Source organism: Convolutriloba macropyga, chromosome 1 (assembly GCF_964194025.1).
Source record: "Convolutriloba macropyga chromosome 1, txConMacr16.3, whole genome shotgun sequence".
NCBI lineage: Eukaryota > Metazoa > Xenacoelomorpha > Acoela > Convolutidae > Convolutriloba > Convolutriloba macropyga.
Genome location: NC_134468.1, coordinates 4,016,665 through 4,037,795, shown reverse-complemented (window position 1 = coordinate 4,037,795; position 21,131 = coordinate 4,016,665). Strand labels below are relative to the sequence as shown.

The 21,131-nt window shown below is 37.6% G+C and overlaps 2 protein-coding genes across 2 annotated transcripts in view; one reads left to right on the top strand and one right to left on the bottom strand.

The window, feature by feature from the left end:
• LOC142344447 (uncharacterized) overlaps positions 1-21,131 on the top strand; it is a 251,125-nt gene that overhangs the window by 80,728 nt on the left and 149,266 nt on the right. The window lies entirely within an intron of this gene.
• LOC142344131 (uncharacterized) lies at positions 102-10,086 on the bottom strand. Its single transcript, XM_075395657.1, has 4 exons — positions 9,872-10,086; positions 9,332-9,457; positions 8,746-8,908; positions 102-281 (listed from the first exon to the last, which is right to left on the bottom strand). The coding sequence occupies exons 1-4, from the start codon at positions 10,084-10,086 to the stop codon at positions 165-167; spliced, it is 621 nt and encodes a 206-aa protein (XP_075251772.1). The 3' UTR covers positions 102-164.

Genomic DNA, 21,131 nt, shown 5'->3' with positions numbered 1-21,131 from the left:
TTGTCCTGCTTTGTTGGCTGCTCTGTTGTCAAATTTGATTTCTTGATCCTGTCACAGAAAATCTGAGTAAGTAAAAAGTTAAAAATGAATTTGTCAACTAAGCGAGATATAATTAATTAGCTAATTAAAATTGTTAATACCAATTAAGCATGGTATAAGTAAACTCAGGTGTTAAGTTTGAATTGGAACTCCCAGTTGGCTTGTTCTACTGAACTGATGACTGTGTCGCTGAATTGCATCAGATATTCGAATTGTGTCACTTCGGAGTAGAAATCTGATATCTGAAACATTAAGCGCCTCAATCTAAACACTTGTGTAAATAATACGTACAGAACTTACTTATAACTAACTCTCAAATTGATTAATGACTTCTAAGATTACATGACAATATACACAGTGTCAAAATATCAAATGTCATTTACACAACTTATTCCATAAGATCACATTGAATATTTTGGCAAGCGCAGGCCATTTTAATTTTGTGTGATTTTTGAACAAGCCTTGCACAATTTTACTATATCCTGTGTTTTTTTTCTGAATATCTTGAATTGTTGATCTCGACCGTAGCTAAGCTGTATGATATGCAAATTTTTGAAGTAATAATGCTACTTTATGATGTTTGTCTCAAAATTGGCCCCTCTAGACAATCCAGAGACCCTTGAAACAAAAAAATTTGTCTAATGCAGAGGTAAGTATTTATACTGAAAGTTCCAAGTTGTCTTTTTCGGATTTTATCAATTCGAATATGATTTTTGATGAGTAATCATAACGCGAGCTACCAGTGGTCTTATTGATTTTTTGGGCTGAATTCTTCATCTCCCTGGGCGACTCTTGCTTGGCAACTAAATGTCAGTATTAACGACTTCTGGGTATTAGAAGCGAGGTGAACTAGGTTGATTTTAATTAACTGCTCTCAAAAATTAGTACCAATTCTCTTAGCCCTGTTGGTGTTTTATAGTTTTTTGTCTCTTAGTTTTTGCTGGTTGTTCTATGTAAATTCTCTGTTATACTCTGTGTTGTACTTTGAAATGTTTCTTCATCTGGTGTCGGCCGTCCCCTGATCAAGTCGTTAGAGGAAGGTCAACACTCGTTTATTTTTTCGAGTATGTGAATTGTATTAATTATAAACAGAATTTCCGTTTTCGTTATAGTAATTGTTGCGCAAACGCATTAAAGCGGTAAGCCATCTCAATCAAAACATGTAAAACGTTGGCTGCACATTTTCACTCAATCGCTGCGTCTCTTTATATTATAGTTTTAAATTGAAAATACAAGTCCCAGTAGTAAATTTGCGTAGCCCATTAGTTCGATCTGCTGGAACAGTCAGCTGGGATTCTGGCCGGGGTTCGATTCCCCGCCTTCTACCCAAAAAACCTAAGGGTTATTGTTTTTTTTCTAGATTTGTGTTTTTTCCCCTTTTTAAACTTTGAGTTTATTCTTTCTTTTTTCTCTTTTTATTTTTGTAAATTCTTTGGATTTATCAATTCCCGTCAATAAATACCCTATTTTTTCATTCATAACATTTAATTCCCTCCCTTAATTCATTAGTTTTCCCTTCAATTACATACCGTTTTCATTACATACCGGTTTTGATTTACTGATAACACTTATTATTAATTACACTTAACTGGCTTTGTTTTCCCCCCACTTAGTCAGAGAAGTGACCCGAATTAAATACTCCTGTGTGGACGAAAGCCCTCTCCAAACTTTTAGCTAATTCATTGGTTTTACTTTAAAGGTTATTCGACTTAGTTTTAATTTGCTATTTCTGTTAAAAGCTAACTCTCATTCGTTTTAATGTTCTTTTTGCTTCCTTCGTTTTTTTGTTACGTTTTTGATTAAAGATGGATTCGTCCGCTAGCTTCTCAAATGTTACTCAAGTTGAAAAGAATACTGCTATAGACAACAAAACTTTGGATTTACAAACAATGCAATTTGTTCCCCCACTATCCAAAAAATGAGGTTGAAGACCCCAATAAACTTCAGCAATGTTTCAAAATCGTTTAAAAAGAGTAAAGACAAGCTGCTTCATAGTGTAACTGTTATGTACCACAGAAGCAAAACTCAATTATTTCTATATTCGTACTAAAGGCCTGCAGAATAAATTGGCAAAACGGTTTGACCGATTGGAAAAATGCGACTTCGCCCTTCTTCAATAGCTCTTTACCCCAAGGACGTTAACATTAAATTCAACAGTTCACCAGTGATTTGTTATAACGTAGCTGTAAAACATTTTGTGATACTTGCCATCGAACATTACTCTTGACACTGCCATCAAAAGAGAAAAATAGGAATGTAATGGGAGGCCTTTTTAAACTTGAAAGCTACCCTAGATGTAACAGTGTCTGATTCTGAGCAAGAAACTCGTCTCAGAGATTGATCCTATAATTCAAGAGTGGGAGAGTGTGTGTTGTAGAATAATATAGCTATTCGCTTTCATATTCCCTCGTTATCCAAATGCGATTTTTGTGCGAAACATAAAAACTCCATCAGGGACACCATGTTGACTGGTGTCTGCTTGCTACAAAAACAGAAAGCCGTTGATGACTGTACTTCTGACTACGCAGGTTCTAACAATGCTACTTCTAATAATGATATTACTGCCAAACCTGCTGATGGTATTATTTTGCCACAAAAAATAACTACAGTACACTTACTCATGACAATGTTGAACTACAAAATAATCTTTGCAGTAATGTTGAGCAGGATAACCCACTAGTAAACGATCAAAGCGCAGTTGTTACAACTATACCTCTAGTTCCAGCCAAAAACATTGAAAGAATTAAAATTTAACACGAAAACAAGGACTCATCTCAAGGCGCAAAGGATCTAACCAAAACCAGCAGTGTTACTAGAAAACAATCCGCTGATAATAATTATTATCCGCTTTCTGAAATTTCCACTTTATGAACAAAAATCGTCCACACTTCTGCATTCTTTAAAATTTGAAAAGCCCAACTTAGAAGATAATCCGTTTCATTTAGTGAGGCAGAAACGACACTCAGAAACTTCAAATAACAGTCCAAAAGCACTTTCAGAAATAGACAAAAACAGCGCAAAAGTGAATAGACCTGGTAAAAAGTAGCGCAATTGCAAAATGAACATGAAAGTTCACTTGTCTCGTCATAATGACCCAGACGCTCCTCAGTGCTAATAGACAAGATGAAGTTTGACATATTCTCTCTCAATGCCGCTGGCCTCGGCGAGGCTAATAAATTGTTAGCCGCTCTCAATCAATGCATTCGTCGGAAACGTAAGGGTTACTTTATAATCTTTCTACAGGAAATGAAGTGCTCGTGTCTGAAAAATGCTCAAAAAGCCCTATTAGATAATTTTAAGCTTGACTACTTTAATGCCGCATCAGGTATATCTGGCGGGCTTCTCATTTTATGGAGTAAGGACTTGGGTATTTTTTTCTTTACTTTCAAGCAATGAGACTTGTCAATTCTTACATTTCTGCGACTTAGATACTACTTTATGCAATGGGTACATCAGTTTGAGCATGTATGAGGCTGCTTGCAATAGTTTGTTCATACACCCAACTTTGTACAGAACACTGAAATAATTATAGCAGGGATTTTAATGCTTTTGATTGTCAGAAAGAAAACACTTCAAAGGTTCTGCGGCAAAACGACTTTCGGATATCTCGTTTCAAAAAGCTTACTGAAGTTCTTGAAAAACGTTGCTTTCTAGACTTTGCTCTTTTTTTTCAGTAATTTACAGTTTACACTTTTTGATAAGCGACTGCAGTTTTTATCTCGAATGGACACTAAATATGAGCAGATGAACAGATTTCAATAAACCCTGGAGTAACTTCATTTAGTTGAAGCAAAAGAGAAAAACCTGAATGAAAGTTTCTTCAAACAAAGTTGGAGACAATTTAATGATGGTAATTTTGAACACTTAAAACAGTGGAAGAGTGCTAAAAATACGCCGAAGAATATCTCGTGTTTGAAATTGAATGGTGATACTATCAACTGCCCTTCTAAAATCTTGCCAGTCTTTGAGTCCTACTTCGAAGAAATATATCAGCAAAAATCTAGATCTGATGGCTCAAACCTTATTAAAATGTTCTGTCAACTTAATCAGGTAGATAGCGACAGAGAGGTAGGCGGTGAAATAATGTTCAGTGAAGTAAGAAAGGCTATCAGAAAACTAAATTACAATAGTGCTCCTGGTGCTGATGGGCTCACCTCTGATTTCTACCATGTTTTTATCAGAGCTAAGCCCTGTTTTATGTCTCGTTTACAACAATTTTATCATCAAAGCATGTCTGCTACCAAGTCAATGTATCTCAATCATTAAATTGTTTCCTAAAAACAAAATCTCTGATCATCTGAAAGACTTTCGCCCTATCAATCCACTGAAAACACGTGTTGAAATCCTGTCTCACATTCTAGCAAAAAGGGTCAAGAATGCTTGGAACAAAATTATAAATCGATACCATTTTGCTTATCTACCACAGAGGAATATTCATTCAGCGATTCTTATAATAAAGAAAAGGTGAAAATGTTGAACCGTAGTCGCTGTCTAGTGTCTATTGACTTTTCCTAAGCCTTTGATAAAATCGACAGAAATTACTTGTATGATTTACTCACACGACTTAATTTTGATGATATTACTGCTCGCGCAGCTGTAGAACAATGAGAGCAAAGGCTTTCATTATAGAATTTTTTATGTTACCGAAGTTCCTTTATATACCGAGGCATGCAACCCCTTTAACAGAATTTAAAATTGTGCCAATCAGAAGTGAATTCTTTATTGAAAAGTGGAAAGAAATGGAAGTAAAATCTGATATTTTGTTTCTGAATTTGGCAAATGGCGGAATTGGGCTTCTATATGTTTATGCTTAACTTGTCGCCGCCCATGCTCTTGATTTTTTGCGCAATACCACAAAATATAATCCTGATGGTTAAAAGCTTTAACAGCATTTTCACCTCATCATCAATGATGACATGCAATTTGTAACCGACCAATATAGCCACTCAAGAAGTCACCATTTTACGCTGACGTTCAAAAGAGTGTATAACATGTTATTGTTCAAATATAAGGATTCACACTGTGAACGACTTCGGAAATCTGCTGCTTGATTCAATATAGATTATGAATTTCTCAAACACTTCCTTTGGAAACTTTGGAAATCAGCTAGACTGTTACCATATCAAAAGGATTTGCTTTTCTGACTACGTTATAATACTTTGATTGACAAACAAGTTTGATGGCTTCAGTATTAAGCTGAATCCCCTCTCTTCAGTTTTTGTCAAGTGGAGTTTGAAACTTCTGAGCATCATAAAAAATGAAGTTCTCTTTTTAAAAAATGAACGCTTTCCAGTTCAAAAAAGTTGTTGTTGTCCTGCTTTGTTTGCTGCTCTGTTGTCAAATTTGATTTCTTGATCCTGTCGCTGAAAATCTGAGTGACGACTGTGTGACTACTGAACTGATGACTGTGTCGCTGAATTGCATCTGATATTGGAATTGCGTCACTTCGGAGTAGAAATCTATACCTGAAGCGTCAAGCGCCTCAATGTAAACGCTTAAGTAAATAACACGGACAGAAATCACTTATATCTCACTCTCAATTTGATTAATGACTTCTAAGAATACATGACAATATACCCAGTGCCAGAATACCAAATGCCAAAATACCCAATGTCATTTACAAAATTTATTTCATAAGATCACATTGAATATTTTGGCAAGCGCAGGCCATTTTGATTTTTTCTGAACATCTTGAATGGTTTATCTCGGCCGTAGCTAAGCTGCCTGATAGGCAAATTTTTTCGTAATAATGCTACTTTATGATGCTTGTCTCAAAAAGGCGATTTTAGTCAATGCAGAGGCCCTTGAAATAAAAAAAAATCGTCTGATGTCTTATGCAGAGTTCTAAGTATTTATAGTGTTTATATGATTTCTGATGAGTAATCATAACGCGAGCTACCAGTGGTCTTATTGATTTTTTGGGCTGAATTCGTCATCTTCCTGGGCGATTCTTGCTTGGCAACTAAATGTCAGTATTAACGACTTCTGGGTATTAGAAGCGAGGTGAACTAGGTTGATTTTAATTAACTGCTCTCAAAAATTAGTAGCAATTCTATTAGCCCTGTTGGTGTTTTTGTTTTTTTCTCTTAGTTTATGCAGTGCTCATTTCTTTTACTTATAGTCCGCCCATATTCTTATCATCATTCCACTTAAATCATTCAACTTCATTTACATCATTCCACTTCTCCCCTCCATACTGATTTCTGCTGTACAAGCGTAAATTTATGGAGGAAAATCCTCATGAACCCCTGAAAACTCTTCTGCCACATGTTTTCAGCCAGGCTAGCGTGCCTAATCGTAAGGTAGCTGCAGCAACCTGAGGAAGGCCGTCTGAGTTGTTTGAGAGGAGTTCTAATGTTAGTTGATTATAATGTTAGTTTTATTAAGATAGCATATAAAATGTTTTAAAGTACATCGCTTCTTTTTACCCTCTATTGGTAAACGTAAGGTTTCCAAAAACTATTGGATGTTGTTAAGAACTCACTTTTCCTCATCTTCTCGGTCAAAGAAACATTTTTTTAAAAAAAATCATATTCTAGCATGTGACTATATTAGTGTGTTGCTCTTTATCAGAATTTGAAAAAATCTTAAGGCATATTATGTCTATTAAAACATGCGAATAAGCATCTTTTTCAATTAATTGATCATTTCGATGATGTTTTCTGATGATTAGTGATAACACGAGCTACCTTTGTTCTCACTGAATTTTATAGGCTAATTTTGTCATCTCCTTGGACAACTTGTGCGTGGCAACTATAAGTCAGTGTTAACTAGTGTTGGGTGCTAGAAGCGAGGTGAATTATGTTCAGCTTAATCGCTCTCAATAAAAGTTTATAGCGATTGTGTTAGAAGCGTTACTTTTTTTTGTCTGCTGGAGTTTGATTTACCAAATTTACATTCATTTTTGGTAAGGGATATTCTTAGAGTTTTAGACCGCCCACATCCTTTTCAGAATTCCAATCCTCTATTACCTTTCTGAGTTCTACTTTGTAAGCTTGAGTAAGTTCGCGTCCTAAATCCTCTTTGCGCTCCTGGTCTTTTTTCTGCTACAAACAATCAGTCACACTAGCCTACCTTAGCTTAAGGTGGCTGCAGCAGCTGAGGGCAGCTGCACGTCAGTCGTTTGAGAGCGTTCTGTCTGATGTTAGCTAATTTAGTTGTTTCAGTGCGCAAATTGAAGGCTACAAATTACATCACTTGATTACACGTTTTTCGGTTAACAAATGTATTCAATTTTCTTCTGTATAATTTTAACTCATTTTTTAAATTGTTTTTAAATAAGTTTAAACTTTTTTGATGTTGGCAGCTTATTCGAGCAAGTAATTAATTATAGTGGTGCTCTTTGTCAAAACTTTTGGGCCGAATTGCTTTATATATGGTTTTTCGATCACGTTGATAGACATGGATGACTTTTTTCAAGGTGTTCAGTTTTGACGAGCGACCTAAATCTCTAAATATCAAAAGGCTTTTTGAAATCTTGTTTTATTGGGTTTTCCAGTTCTTCTGTTTGAGTGCGTATGATAACTAAACTAATTACCCTAGTTCAGTTGCCATCTAATTTTGGTACCAGATTTTTACTCTGGAGCAAAGTTTTTTTTGGTGTTTTATGGCTAAATTTACTGAGCATCTAAAATAAATTTTAATTTAGAATTCTAAATTAAATTTTGCTTGACGAACAAGTTTTTCTTTATTTGCAATGCTTTAAATTGGCAAAATGTATGTAAAGTTTTCTTCAGATTGTATGTATTCTAGTAGCGCTTGGACACGTGGACTTAAAGTATAAAAGTGTTTTAATCAATCTTGCATCAAAGTAGTCAGTTTTTTCTTTTCAATTTTTTCAACTTTTTTTGTTCTAATTAAAAAAGTCACTCTGACACTTCAAAAATTTTGCTGTCGAAGCACTTAATCTTACGCTTAAATTGTTTACTCGCTTCCTTTTCTTTTTACTTATTTTGTATGATTTTGTCTTTGCGCGTTTAATGGTTTCCTTGATGGTCTTTCTTTGCACAGCTTGACAGCATTTTTTGCATTAATTTATTCATTCATAGTATTGTTCAAATTAAATTGGAAAATTCCAAACAAAAACGTTGAACTGTTTCGCAAATGAAATGTTTTTATCACAAGTATCTGTTGTTCGATTTTGTTTGTCTAGAGTTTGCCCAGTAGAATTAAGTGAGCCTTTTCGGAGACCATTAGTGTTTTTCTAGAGAATATGGAAACAAGTTTCAATAAAAAGAATTTATGCCATCAACTTTATCTTTACTAGTTTACTACAAAAAGAGAAATCAAAAATGGTCCAAAATTGGTTGCTTTTTTTAAATTTTAATCTTAGAAGTGGCGTATATTAAGCTCTAATAACACAATTTTAAGCTCCTTAGTGAATTCGGATAAAGCAGGCTACAATAGACCCCCGCCCTACCGCCTCTTCTCTGGGAGGAATTCGTCCAACGTTATTGCGTTTTTTTAGTTGACTAGTTCCCACTCCAATGTTGATACTATTCTTTCTGTAGCCTATAGGTCTATATTGAAAAACGTAATTCAATATTCATTTGTAAACGAATCAGGCAGAATCAAAATACCTAAAGTTAAATCTAGAAACTCGTCAGTTTTAGAGTTAACAAGGGGATAACAAACGTTGTTTTTATTCTCTCTGTGCCTGTTTTTCTGCGAAACTTAAAGGGATAAAAGTTTTTATAATTAAGTTACCAAAGTCTTTATCTCCTTGATGAGTTGGTCGATTGCGTAATGCTCTTGTGATTCGTACTGCTTTCTGATGGCATTCGATAATAAATCTGCTTCTCTCTGTCTCTCCTGTTTTGCGTTACTCCCATGCTTTGGACTTTTCTGAGCCGTTTCAAAGTTACCGTTCCTATAAAACCAGAAATGGTACAACAATTTCCAGAGGAATCATTTGTTGGCGTTTTCATTCTCCATTTTATTATGTCAAAAATTTGAGCTAGAACTAAAGACGAGAAGTTTCTATTATTCGGCCACTTTTGTGCTAGCCTTTTTGAATCTCTTCCGTTTGTACCCAACCCCCAGCTTAGCGGGAGCATATTATTTGCACGCCCCAGACGCACGTGTCATATTTTTACATAATGATTTAAAGTGCAATGACACGTTCTTTGTAATGGGGGGGGGCATAGCGTACTGGGGGGGGGGGGGGGACAAACGGAAAATATCCTTTTTTGTTAAATTAGCACTAGAAATCATACCAAAGTATTTCTTTTTATAGTAGAGCAAATTTAAACCAATGTAAAATATTTTTAAAAAGCGAGTATAAAATCTTCACCATAAGCAATCAACAAAGTTGTCCACTATTTCTTCCACTTTAAAGCACCAATTTTTGCACTGAACTCTCTCCACCTTGTTCTGTTCACGTGAGTTGACGGGAACTGTTCCTCTTTTTAATCGCACTCTTTAAATTGTCCTCCTTTTTTTTAAATTATCATTAATATGAGCATTAGAATTGCTAATTGAATAAGTTAATGTACAGAAATACCATTTTAAGCGCTTATTCGCTGAAGAATTTCTGAATTTTAACTAAGGTTAGTTACTGAAATCTCGAAGAATAGTTTCAAATTTTTTCTTTCATACTGGACGCTTAAATCCCAATTCGGAACCAATCAATTTAACGTAAAGCCTCCTCCCCTCAATCATGGTAAATATACCATAATGATGGTAAACTACCACCACCACCACCATTACCGTAAATAAGACGAGGACTGTAATTAGAAATACTCGTATCCTATTTTGTAATTAACTTGGTTGCTAAAATCGAGCTTAAAATCCGCCCAATCTTATTTTTTCAAGAAAAATATTTTTCTATCGCCCCGAAGAAACAGTTCCCTGAAGCCAGTCTATCGTCGTCTTCATCGGATTTGAAACTCTGGCTGATAAGTTTGACTTGCTCGTAGACGAATGTTTAAACATGAAGGAGGAGAAATGATGATTGGAATTGTGTCTCAGATCGTAACTCTCGTCTTCTAAGTCGAAAAACGATTCTGTGCTTTTAGACTTGGCCAGATTCAATTCGTTGGCATCCATTTTGTATGTCTAACTATCATAACTTATCATACCCAAATTGTAATGATGAGTTTGTAATAATCAATGATAGAATACGTCACTTTGGTTTATTTGATAGTGTGAGAGTTCTTGTTAAGATTGCTATAGCTAGGTCATTCATGAAATGTCATTGCTTCAAACTTGTTTAACTTAACGTGTATAGTAGACTAACTATCTGTTTGACAGCATTGCAAAGATAACATGAGCATCGTCTAGAGTGTTTGAAGTTCTTTTCGATAATGGTCGCATTCCTTTTGTGCTATTGCAATCTTCACAATTTTGAGTTTGAACAGAACACGTAATAGATTCTAATTAGAATTAGCCATTTGATTATATGGTTTTGCTGGTCTCGAATTTGATAAAATACCGAGAAGGTCCTAGATTTTGGTGATTGATTCTTGTAGGAGGTTCTGGTAATTTAGATCTTTGTAATCTGATTGTAACGGCTGCTCTCCTTGTGTTTCACAAAGAAAGTTTTATACCGCCCAGTTCGTTCTGAGTGGTCACAAAATCTGTCCGGATACTTCGTTTATGCAGTTTGCTTTTGTAACTGTATATGCGTTCTGCTGTACTTACAGTTGCATTAGCTATTTTAGTTCGTAACTATTCGCTGATCTAAGTTTTTTCAACCATCAATTTGAACTGGATTGCTACAGATCACACAATACGGGATCTCTTTATGTATACCAGTTCAATCCGATAGAAAAAACAAATCGAAGACAAAAATATATGTCTAAGACCTGTTTGTGCAAAAATATTTAAATTTAAACTTAAGTTGGTCTTTACTGTTTGTACTCACAAGTTGAGAATACCAGAAGTTGGGGTTGTAACAGTTGAATTTCAGCTCCAATAATTCGTTGATGCAAGACACAGTAACAGAATCTACTGTTCAAGAATAATATTTTGAATACAAGACACAGTAACAATTTACTGCTCAGGAATATTTCTAGTTCAAGACACAGTAACACGTTATTGACTGCTCAAGACAATTTGTTTTTGCAATATTTTGCTGAGTTATACTTTAACCCGTTTTCTGCGGCTGCTACGTTGTGTTCTGTGTGTTGCTTTTTGTTATTTCCCCCTTTTTCTCTTTTTTTATCACGTGACAAACTGTAACTAGAACTAGAACTATAACTATTAAATGACTAGGACAACAGAAAGTGTTTTGTTTCTATTTTCCCGCCTACGCAAGCTTAGCGAGCTCAGCTCCAACATCGCCGGCCCTGTTTTCCTTCGTGAAAACATCTTCGTCCATTGATAGCACTGGAGCGAGCTTCACTACTGGTCTCTTGTAGTATCCATTTTTCGTTCGGATTGTCACTGATCGAATCACTCCGTCGGAACCTTCAAAGGTTTCGGTTATTCGACCCAGATCGTAATATCCACGTTTGTCACTGTCTTCTACTAACCACACAAGGTCACCCTGCTGAAGACTTCTGTCCGTTGTGGTCTGCCATTTCTTTCCACTATTCAACGTTGGCAAGTACTCTTTGCGGTATCTGTCCCAGATGAGGTCTGCGTAAGCTTGCGTTTGTCGGAAGAGGTTTCTATGATCAACAAATTGCTCTGCAGCTGATAGATACGGTAAACAAAGGTTCTTGTTGCCAAGTAGGAAATGGTTTGGAGTAATAGCTTCTAAATCGGTAGCATCAGAACTGACCTGTGTCAGCGGTCTAGCATTCAGCGTCTGTTCAACAAGACACATCGTGGTTGACAGAACATCTTCCGTGACTGATCGATTGCCCAGCACTGCATACATTGCCTTCTTGTAACTCCTAACAAGTCTTTCCCACACTCCTCCAAAGTGTGGTGCTGTAGGTGGGTTGAACTTCCATCTGATACTTTGTTGAATCACATGTCCTTCAATTTTCCTTTTGTTCCATGCTGCTATATACTCTGCCAGTTCTTCTTCAGCTCCAACGAAGTTTGTCCCGTTATCGCTAATCATTTTGACCGGTTTGCCTCTTCGAGCAATGAATCGCATAATTGCGTTCAGACAACAATCAGTGTCTAGTTGATGCAATCTCTATATGTACCGCACGTACGGTAAGGCATGTGAACTGACAGCACCAACGCTTTTTGTTTCTTCGACCAATCTTTGCTGTGAATGGTCCGAAATAGTCTACGCCCACATTCGCGAACACTGTTGATGCGACCAATCGCTCCTCAGGTAGATATGCCATTACTGGTGCCTTTGTATGGGCTCTTCCCTTTCGACATCTAATGCATTTGTTTTTGATCGATCTCAAAGCATTTCGTATGCCTAGGATCCAGAATTCCTGCTGAATTATGTTTCTGACATGTTGAGTACCTTCGTGATGACTATACTTTTGTTCATTTCGCAAGAATAATTCAACTACATGGTGCTTCCAATGTAACAGTAATGGATGCTTGGTTTCGAAGTTCAATTGACTTTTACCTATTCTGCCTTGAGCACGAATAAGTCCTTGCTGGTCTATGAATGGTGAAAACTGGAGGATTTTGCTGTTTTTTAGAATTTCCTTTTCAGCCTTGAGAGGTTTCATCTCTTCAGCAAACTGTTCTTGCTGCAATAGTCTGAAGATGCCTGCTTGTGCACCCTCACTTTCTTCAACACTTAGTGTTTTTGTTGCCGGTTTGTGTTTTCTAAATACGCGCTGTACATATGCCATTGTATTTGCAAGTCGATTGAAATTGCTGAATCGTTCCCACTGAATCTTGAGCTTCTTCTCTTCAACTTTTGCTGAGAAAACCATTTGATCGTTTTGTTCATCTGAAGCAAATGTTAAATTCACCTGTTCAGGACATTCGTTCTCTCGTTGCTTCAACCAGGCCGGCCCACTGAGCCATTCACTTCTCTTAAGTTCGTCAACATTGATCGCTCTTGTCCCGATGTCAGCTGGATTGTTAATACCACTCACATGATTCCACTGTGAAACATTAGTTGTATCCAAAATCTCAGCCACTCTGTTTGCAACAAACGCCTGTTGCTTACGGTGGGAGCTATGAATCCATTGCAGAACAGTAGTGGAGTCTGTCCAAAAGTTACAACTGTGAATCTTCGCTTCGTGTTCCTTCATTATCTGTTCTTTGAGTCTCACCGCCATCACTGCTGCTTGTAGTTCCAAGCGTGGTAGGGAAAGGTGTCGCATTGGTGCAACTCTGCACTTTCCGATTACAAATGCTAAGTCTGCTGAGTATTCTTTGGGCTTTGAACTTAGGTAAGCCACTGCGCACATTGTGTCTTCAGATGCGTCTGCAAACACATGAAGTTCCCATTTGTCCTTGGCTGTGCTGAAGTATCTTCTATCAATGCTGGTTTCCGCTACTTCTGGAAGCTGCGCTTTCCACTTCAGAAACTCTTCTTCTTCGTTAGGTTCTACTGAGTTGTCCCAATGTTGTCCATTTTTGGTCCAGATGCTCTTCAGGAGTCGTCTCATATGAACACTGAATGGTGCAAACAGTCCAAGAGGATCAAACACTGAAGAAACTAGAGATAAGATCTTCCTTTGGGTGATTGTGGTCTCAACTTCTTTGCTTGTACCTCTACAAACCTGTAGACTATCATCGATAATCGTCCACTGAAGCCCAAGCACGGATGAACCTTCCTTGCCGGGTTCTACTTCAACCTGCTTTGTGTTGATGATTGATCTTAAGTCCTCTGGGATTGCGTTGGTTACCACGTCACTGTTGGTGATCCACTTCCTCAGTTCAAATCCTTGTTTTGAGAGAAGAGGTTGTAGTTGTTTGAAAACCTTGATTGCTCCCTCAGGTGTTTCGACTGACTTGATGAAATCGTCCGTGTAGAAGTTGTTTTGGATTGTTGGTGCTGCAAATGGGAACTCGTCCTCGTTATTGATGGCTACTCGCTTCAGAGCGTAGTTGGCACATGTTGGTGAACTCTTTGCTCCAAAAACATGACGTTGATACTCGTAACTGTGCACAGGTTCGTTCACTTTTGGTCGCCACAGGAATCTCAAGCAGCTTTTATCCCGTTCAGGAACTTGCACTTGCAGAAACATTGATTCGATATCTGCGGTTAGGGCAATTGGTCCTTCTCGAAATCTGAATATTGTTCCGATCAATCCGTGTAGTAGATCGGGTCCGGCTAACAACTTGTCATTTAGGCATATATCCTTGTATTTTGCTGCAGCGTTGCAAACACGGCGAACTTTACCCGGTTTGTTGGGGTTTAGTACTGGGTGGTGTGGCAAATACCATTCCTTTCCGAAAGTACCTTTGACTTCCGATTTACCAAGGTTCTTCACAAATCCCTTTTCATAATCTGTATCAATTGACTGTTGATACAATTCTTTTAAGTTTGGGTCTCGTTGGAATCTTCGTTCCAGTGAGTAGAGCTGACCAAGGGCCGAGCCGTAGTTGTTTGGAAGATTGTGTTCTGGTTCACTCCAGAGCATGCCCACTTCGTACCGCTCGCCCGTAAACTTTGTTGTGCTCTCTAAAAACTTCTGAGCTTGCTGCTCTTTCTTTGATTGACTTACAACATTTATTTTGGAAGCATTAGTTTCTATGTCCCACCATGATTGTATATTTTCGGCCACTTTCACATCTTCTGTGTAGGCGAAATGACAAAAAATTTGACTTTTCTTGCCTGTCATGGGACCACTGACTACCCATCCTAATTCTGTTAAGACGGCGAAAGGCTCACTTCGTTTTCCAATCTTATAGTCCAATGGACGTTGAATTTCGTAGGCATCTTGTCCAAGTATGATGTCTACTTCCATCAGGTTGAATGTTCTGTTAGTGAGAACATTCAGGTGTCTGAAGTTGTTCTTCAGTTCCTTGTAATCATATGTCGTGTTTCCCAGCGAGATTGATGGGTGTGCAAACGCTTCAATCGAATGCACCCTTGAATGTAGTCCCTTTATTGTGATAGGAACCTTTTCTGTCTTCAAATCTTGCGTCCCATGTATGCCAGCTATGTTAAAGGTGACGTCCGTGCCTTTGGCTTGTAGTTGGTCCTTGAAACTGATCGATGAATGATACTGTTGACCCACTATCGAGGAAAGCGTAGGTAGTCAACCTGTTACCACCACTCTGAACCGATACCGGAACTATTTGAAGAAAACTAGTGACTTGGTTACTCTGGTTGACTGTTGCTGCGCTTACATTAACTGCGTGACTACCCTCGTCCAGTTTGGTTTTCTGAGTGTAGCAGTCTGTTGTGCTTTTTGGTAGTTCCATTTATACCGCACGGGTGGACTTTAAAATCTTTGATTGCATGCCCTTTCCCTAGACAACCATAACATAAGCGTTCTTTTCTCATTGCCGCATAGCGATCGGTGACATTCATACTCTTAATTATTGGACAGTTCCACATTTTACGAGTGCCATCCGCTAGTGGACAGTTGTTTTGCATTTGCTTCGTTTCGTTCGCATTCGAACTCGCACTAATATTTGACGATTTTGAGAATCGTTTTTCTTTGTTAGCGTTTGGTCGATCATCTTCCTTTCCTTCGCTCTTGGTTGATGGCATTCCTTCATGGAAAAAAGCCATTCGAGCTAACCATTTTTCAAGGAGAGTGAGATCGGGTCTATCTTCTTGACACTCGTCAACGAAGAAGAACCACTTTTCTTTCAAGTTTGGGGGCAGTTTTTCAATTGCCACTTGCAGTCTTGAACTTGAACGCAGGTCGCCCTCATAATTGTATTGCTTTAGTACATTAACTAGGTTGCTGATTGTTATTGAGTAATTAATTATAGCCGTTGAGTCGTGCATTCGAATTGGTTGTTGTTTTCGCAATATGTTAAGCTGAGCGTCGACAATTAGGTAAGGTCGCCCAAACTTCCGTATCAGGAGTACCCACGCTTGAGCGTAGAACTCTCCCGAATAGCCCATTCCTGACATAGCTGACTTTGATTTACCTGTCAGCAAAGTTTTCAAGTGGCTCATTTTCTCTGAGTCGGGTATATCGCGATGGTAAACCGTTGCTTTGAACATATTCGACCACTCCGGTCACTCTAGGGTAGCTGACTATTACTGCTTGGTTTATGGCGCTTAAACTTGTCTTGTTCCCGGGCTGCGCTGGCACGCTCTCCACTTGGTGACCGTGACTTAAGTACACCTTTGCGATTGAAGCTTACCCTGGGATAATTGTTGTCGATCCTGGTTTTCGCACGCTCGAAACTATAATCGTGCAAGTTGGAGAATTTATCCGAGTTATCAAGCCAACCGGAAACATCTTTGTTCTTCGGGGTTTTCCAATTGAATGGTGATCTACTTCGAATACTATCATCAGAATCTGATGCTCTTGCGTCAAGAGCTTCTTTCTCGTATTCCAGTTTCAGTGCTCCTTCTTCTTCAAAAAGTTGCATCTCCATTTCAAGCTCTTTCCTTTTCAATTCGAATTCAATTTTCTTCAACCTCCTTTTTGTTGCAAAGTCTTTCTCTAGAGCCGCAAGCTTTTCTGCTTTTTTAGCTCGTTTATCAGAGGAGGCCTTTGAGTCATTGTCCCTGTTTGGGTTTCCATGTTCAGCAGTTCGTTGCGAAACTCCTACAAGACTGTGAAGACTTAACGGCAGTTGGTTTTGCATCGCTTGTCAATTGTGCGGTTTGATTCTGTTGATCCGTCATGTTTGTTTCTCCGTGGATATACGGTAACCACACTGCGTTCAAATATTGAAAGTATTTTTCTGTCTCGACTTTGCGTTTTAAAGAAATATCTCGGTCTCGGAGAGTCTCAGCTTTCTTATTCACAAGTTTTTGAACTTTGGCGTCCAATTGCAGTATCTGCTGATGAAGAGTCTTGAACTTGCTTGGTCGATCCTGATTCTTAATGAGCTCAAAACCTTCCTTTTGTTTCTCAAACCAGTTGTTTCGCAAGTTGTTGATCTGTCGATCCAAAACGCTTGGACTCTGTGACGGAGTCACTTCTTGTGTACTTCGGGACTGCAGCTTGAATCTCTACAGCTCCTTTGTTTGTTTGTTTTAATTGAGTTTTGCTTTTCAACGTTCCTATTTGCTTTGCCTAATTGGCTTGGCGTTGATGAATTGCCCGTTGGGTTTTGTTTCCGTTCGTCGATGACTTTGTCACTTCGACTGTGGGGTTGGACAGCAGTTTATTCCACTGTCCGGGTCGGCGCACCAAATGTAACGGCTGCTCTCCTTGTGTTTCACAAAGAAAGTTTTACACCGCCCAGTTTGTTCTGAGTGGCCACAAAATCTGTCCGGATACTTCGTTTATGCAGTTTGCTTTTGTAATTGTATATCCGTTCTGCTGTACTTACCGTTGCATTAGCTATTTTAGTTCGTAACTATTCGCTGATCTTAGTTTTTTCAACTATCAATTTGAACTGGTTTGCTACAGATCACACAATACGGAATCTCTTTATGTATACCAGTTCAATCCGATAGAAAAAACAAATCGAAGACAAAAATATATGTCTAAGTCCTGTTTGTGCAAAAATATTTAAATTTAAACCTAAGTTGGTCTTTGCTGTTTGTACTCACAAGTTGAGAATACCAGAAGTTGGGGTTGTAACAGTTGAATTTCAGCTCCAATAAATCGTTGATGCAAGACACAGTAACAGAATCTACTGTTCAAGAATAATATTTTGAATACAAGACACAGTAACAATTTACTGCTCAGGAATATTTCTAGTTCAAGACACAGTAACACGTTATTGACTGCTCAAGACAATTTGTTCTTGCAATATTTTGCTGAGTTATACTTTAACCCGTTTTCTGCGGCTGCTACGTTGTGTTCTGTGTGTTGCTTTTTGTTATTTCCCCCTTTTTCTCTTTTTTTATCACGTGACAAACTGTAACTAGAACTAGAACTATAACTATTAAATGACTAGGACAACAGAAAGTGTTTTGTTTCTATTTTCCCGCCTACGCAAGCTTAGCGAGCTCAGCTCCAACACTGATAAAGTCAAAGATAAGCCGATATGATAATGAGACTAAAGAGAAAGAAAAGACAAACGCTAAAACTAACATTTCAAATTATCATTTTACCTATTCTTTGAAATTGAAACTAACTTTTTGAAAGTAAAACTCGAATAACTCCGTTTTTTTGTCCAGTGTGAACTTTTGTATTCTTATCAATCAATTTGTAATTTAAGGCAATCGAACCGACAGCAGTTTCTATCGACTTAGAATCGAGCGCAAGCATTGTTTTGTTTCAACATTATAACCCATTTCAAACTCGTTACATGGAATTTTTCTGACCTACCTCTGCTCTCATGAAATAATTTGGGTGAATTTTTTTCTGGTATTTAATGATGCGTCTTGCCGTTGCCTTTGACACTGGCAGCAACGATAGCCATTGCCATACCTATTCGAAATAATCCGAGTTCATGAAACAATGAACTGATTCTAAGCCGATTTTTTCCGCTCACAAAGTTTTTTTTGTCCTTGACAATAATATTTTTCTCGAATTTTTTCCCAAAAATTATGAATATCGGCTATGCGGTATAATTTTTCTCTGAATCTGGTATTGTGCAAGCCATTTTGTGCAGGTTTTAAATTGCTTTAATGTATGGTCACGAAAGTTTTAGCTGACAGGTTAAAGATTGATTTGACTTTTGTTCTCAATTTGCGTACTATTTTATGATTTGTAGTTTTTAACCTAATTTTTGGCGTCGTTAACGAATTTACATTCTTTGTTGTGTTGGTAGTGAAAAACTATGCGGGTTATCGCAACACAGTACCCGTAAAACTAAAATTCCGGATGGGAAACCATTTCAAACGAGGATGACATTCCACAGTGAAGCGGGTGCTGAAATTAGTGTGCTGCTTTACCCGGACTATATCATTTACGTTCTTTTATGGTCAAATAAGAAGAGAATTCTACTCGACGAAAAGACTACCTTCAATTTTTGTCTGTTTTTAACGGAGTATTATAAGCAAGGAACGCTTTTTATAGTAGACAGACAACTTCTGTTTGCGCCCTTAGCTTGATTTATGTGATATAAATCAGTGACGTTGAGCTGCATTTTGTGTAGTGCAGAACCGTTTTAATTATCTCACGCAAAGTTAATTACTTGGGCCCTGTTGTTCGTTCCGTTTCCAAAATTTTTCTCTTAATAGAATTTTAAAAGGTTCGATATGACTCAAACATAGGATGAACTGGTAGTACCAGATGGCCTTCAGTCTCTTTGGAGTTCTTTTAGACCTAAGTAAGCTTTAATTGTATGATTTAGCAAAGCTGCTGGATAGGCAGAACTTCATCGTGTGAAGAGCGCCCCTGCATTCCACATTTCTGTCTCTCCCAGTTTCTTGCCGCCGCTCTTGCCTTTTGAGGTGGGCCTCTGTAGGCTCAAGCTAGCTACAACCAAGGCCTGCTGCTCGCTTTTTGGCTTTTCGCCCGATCATATTTGGTTACTTTGTGCTCCGCGATTAAAAAGAAAATCAATTGATTATCTGAAAGGCATTTGTTTTTTTCCAAGTTGAGTAATAATAATCCGAGTTGATGGAATAAGGAATTGATTGCAAGGCGTTTGATTGGACTGTTTTTTGACATTGATATTTTTCTTGCATTTTTTATATTTCCGAATATTGGCTCAAACCTCAAATTGCTTTATTGTGTAGTCAATAAAAGTTGCAGATGACAGGTTAATGACTGACTATGTAAACATGGGTGTTTTTTTCTCTAACTTTGACTTTCTCGTTCTAAATAGTATAATCTAATTTTAAGTTTTGAAGTAGTTTTTTGTATCCTTAATTGGCGAATACTTGAAATTGTTTCGCATTTAAACGATTTTTATTCAAGACATACGATTGTCAATTAAAAAATTTCTCTCCCCTTGTAGGGCAGTCAACTCCGACAAACATTTAGTGATTCTGACAGTAGTCAATGTCGAATTAGCATCATATGCAAATTATATAGAACAGCATGCAGGAGAAAAATTTTGGATTAAAGGTGGCCTCCTCGACTTCTCTCATTCGCTGTTCATATTTTACTTTCTTGATTTGCTCAGGATTATACGTATGCTTCTTCAATTGATTTTGGACCACCTTTTTCAGTAGTGTTAGTTATCTTAACATCCGAACTTTGGTGGGTTCCTATCTATATCATAGCAATTCCATCATGAATTTCTGAATTGGTTAGGTCGAAGATGTACCTCTATAAAAGGAAAGCGTTTAACCAGAATGACGCTCCCTTTTTGTGGCTGAATCTATTGCTTTTGCCTTGAATTTCGTGAAAGTTCCTTTAAACTGCAACTTTTTGGATTTTAGAGATTGTTGCCTGCAAGTTCGAAAGTTACGAAATCTTGTTACGAAAGTCAGCCTTTTTGTTGGACGGTCTCTGTGAAAGCTTTGTACACGATTTCTGCGAGATATTTTCATGCTTTCTGAGTTTTGTGGTTTTGTTGTGACAGAAAGTCAGCGCTGGGTTCAGTTGACTTAATGATTGAGCTGATGACTCTATGCCCTTCTGCTGCAAACTTCGTCTTTTTGAAAAACTTTTTGGCTCTGTCTATTGTGCTATGTTTTTGTTATAAGCTGTTCTTAATAACATTGCACCCAAAGACATTGGAAAAAAGATTTAACTGATTGCCTGAAACGATTAAAAACTCTACGTTTAAAATGAATATAAACATATTTATTATTGTTGGTAGTGAAAAAGTAATATTTGGAATGTCACAATAGTTACTGTAAAACCAAAGTTCGGCTGAGAAAACTATTGATTGAGGATCAGAAGCGGCTGTGAAGCGGCTGTTTCAGTTATTGAATTGCTTTAGCCGGACGTACATTTGGACTATATCATTTAGGTGCTTCTGTCATCAGTTAAGAAAAGACTATCGCTAGGCGAAATGATTACCTTGAATTTTTGTCTGCTTTAGCGCAAAGAATGTTAGAAGCCTTCAAGGCCCTTCATAGTAGACGGGCAATTTCTGTTTCCGTCCTTAGCTTAGTTTATATGATATAAATCATTATAGTCTAGCAGCAGTTTATGTTGTGCAGCAATACGTTTTTATTTTTCTCACGCGAAGTTTGTAGCAATTGTTTGGGCACTGTTGGTCTTTCCGCTTCCGAAGTTTTTGTTTTGATTGCTTTTTCGTCTGATCGATTTCACTCAAAC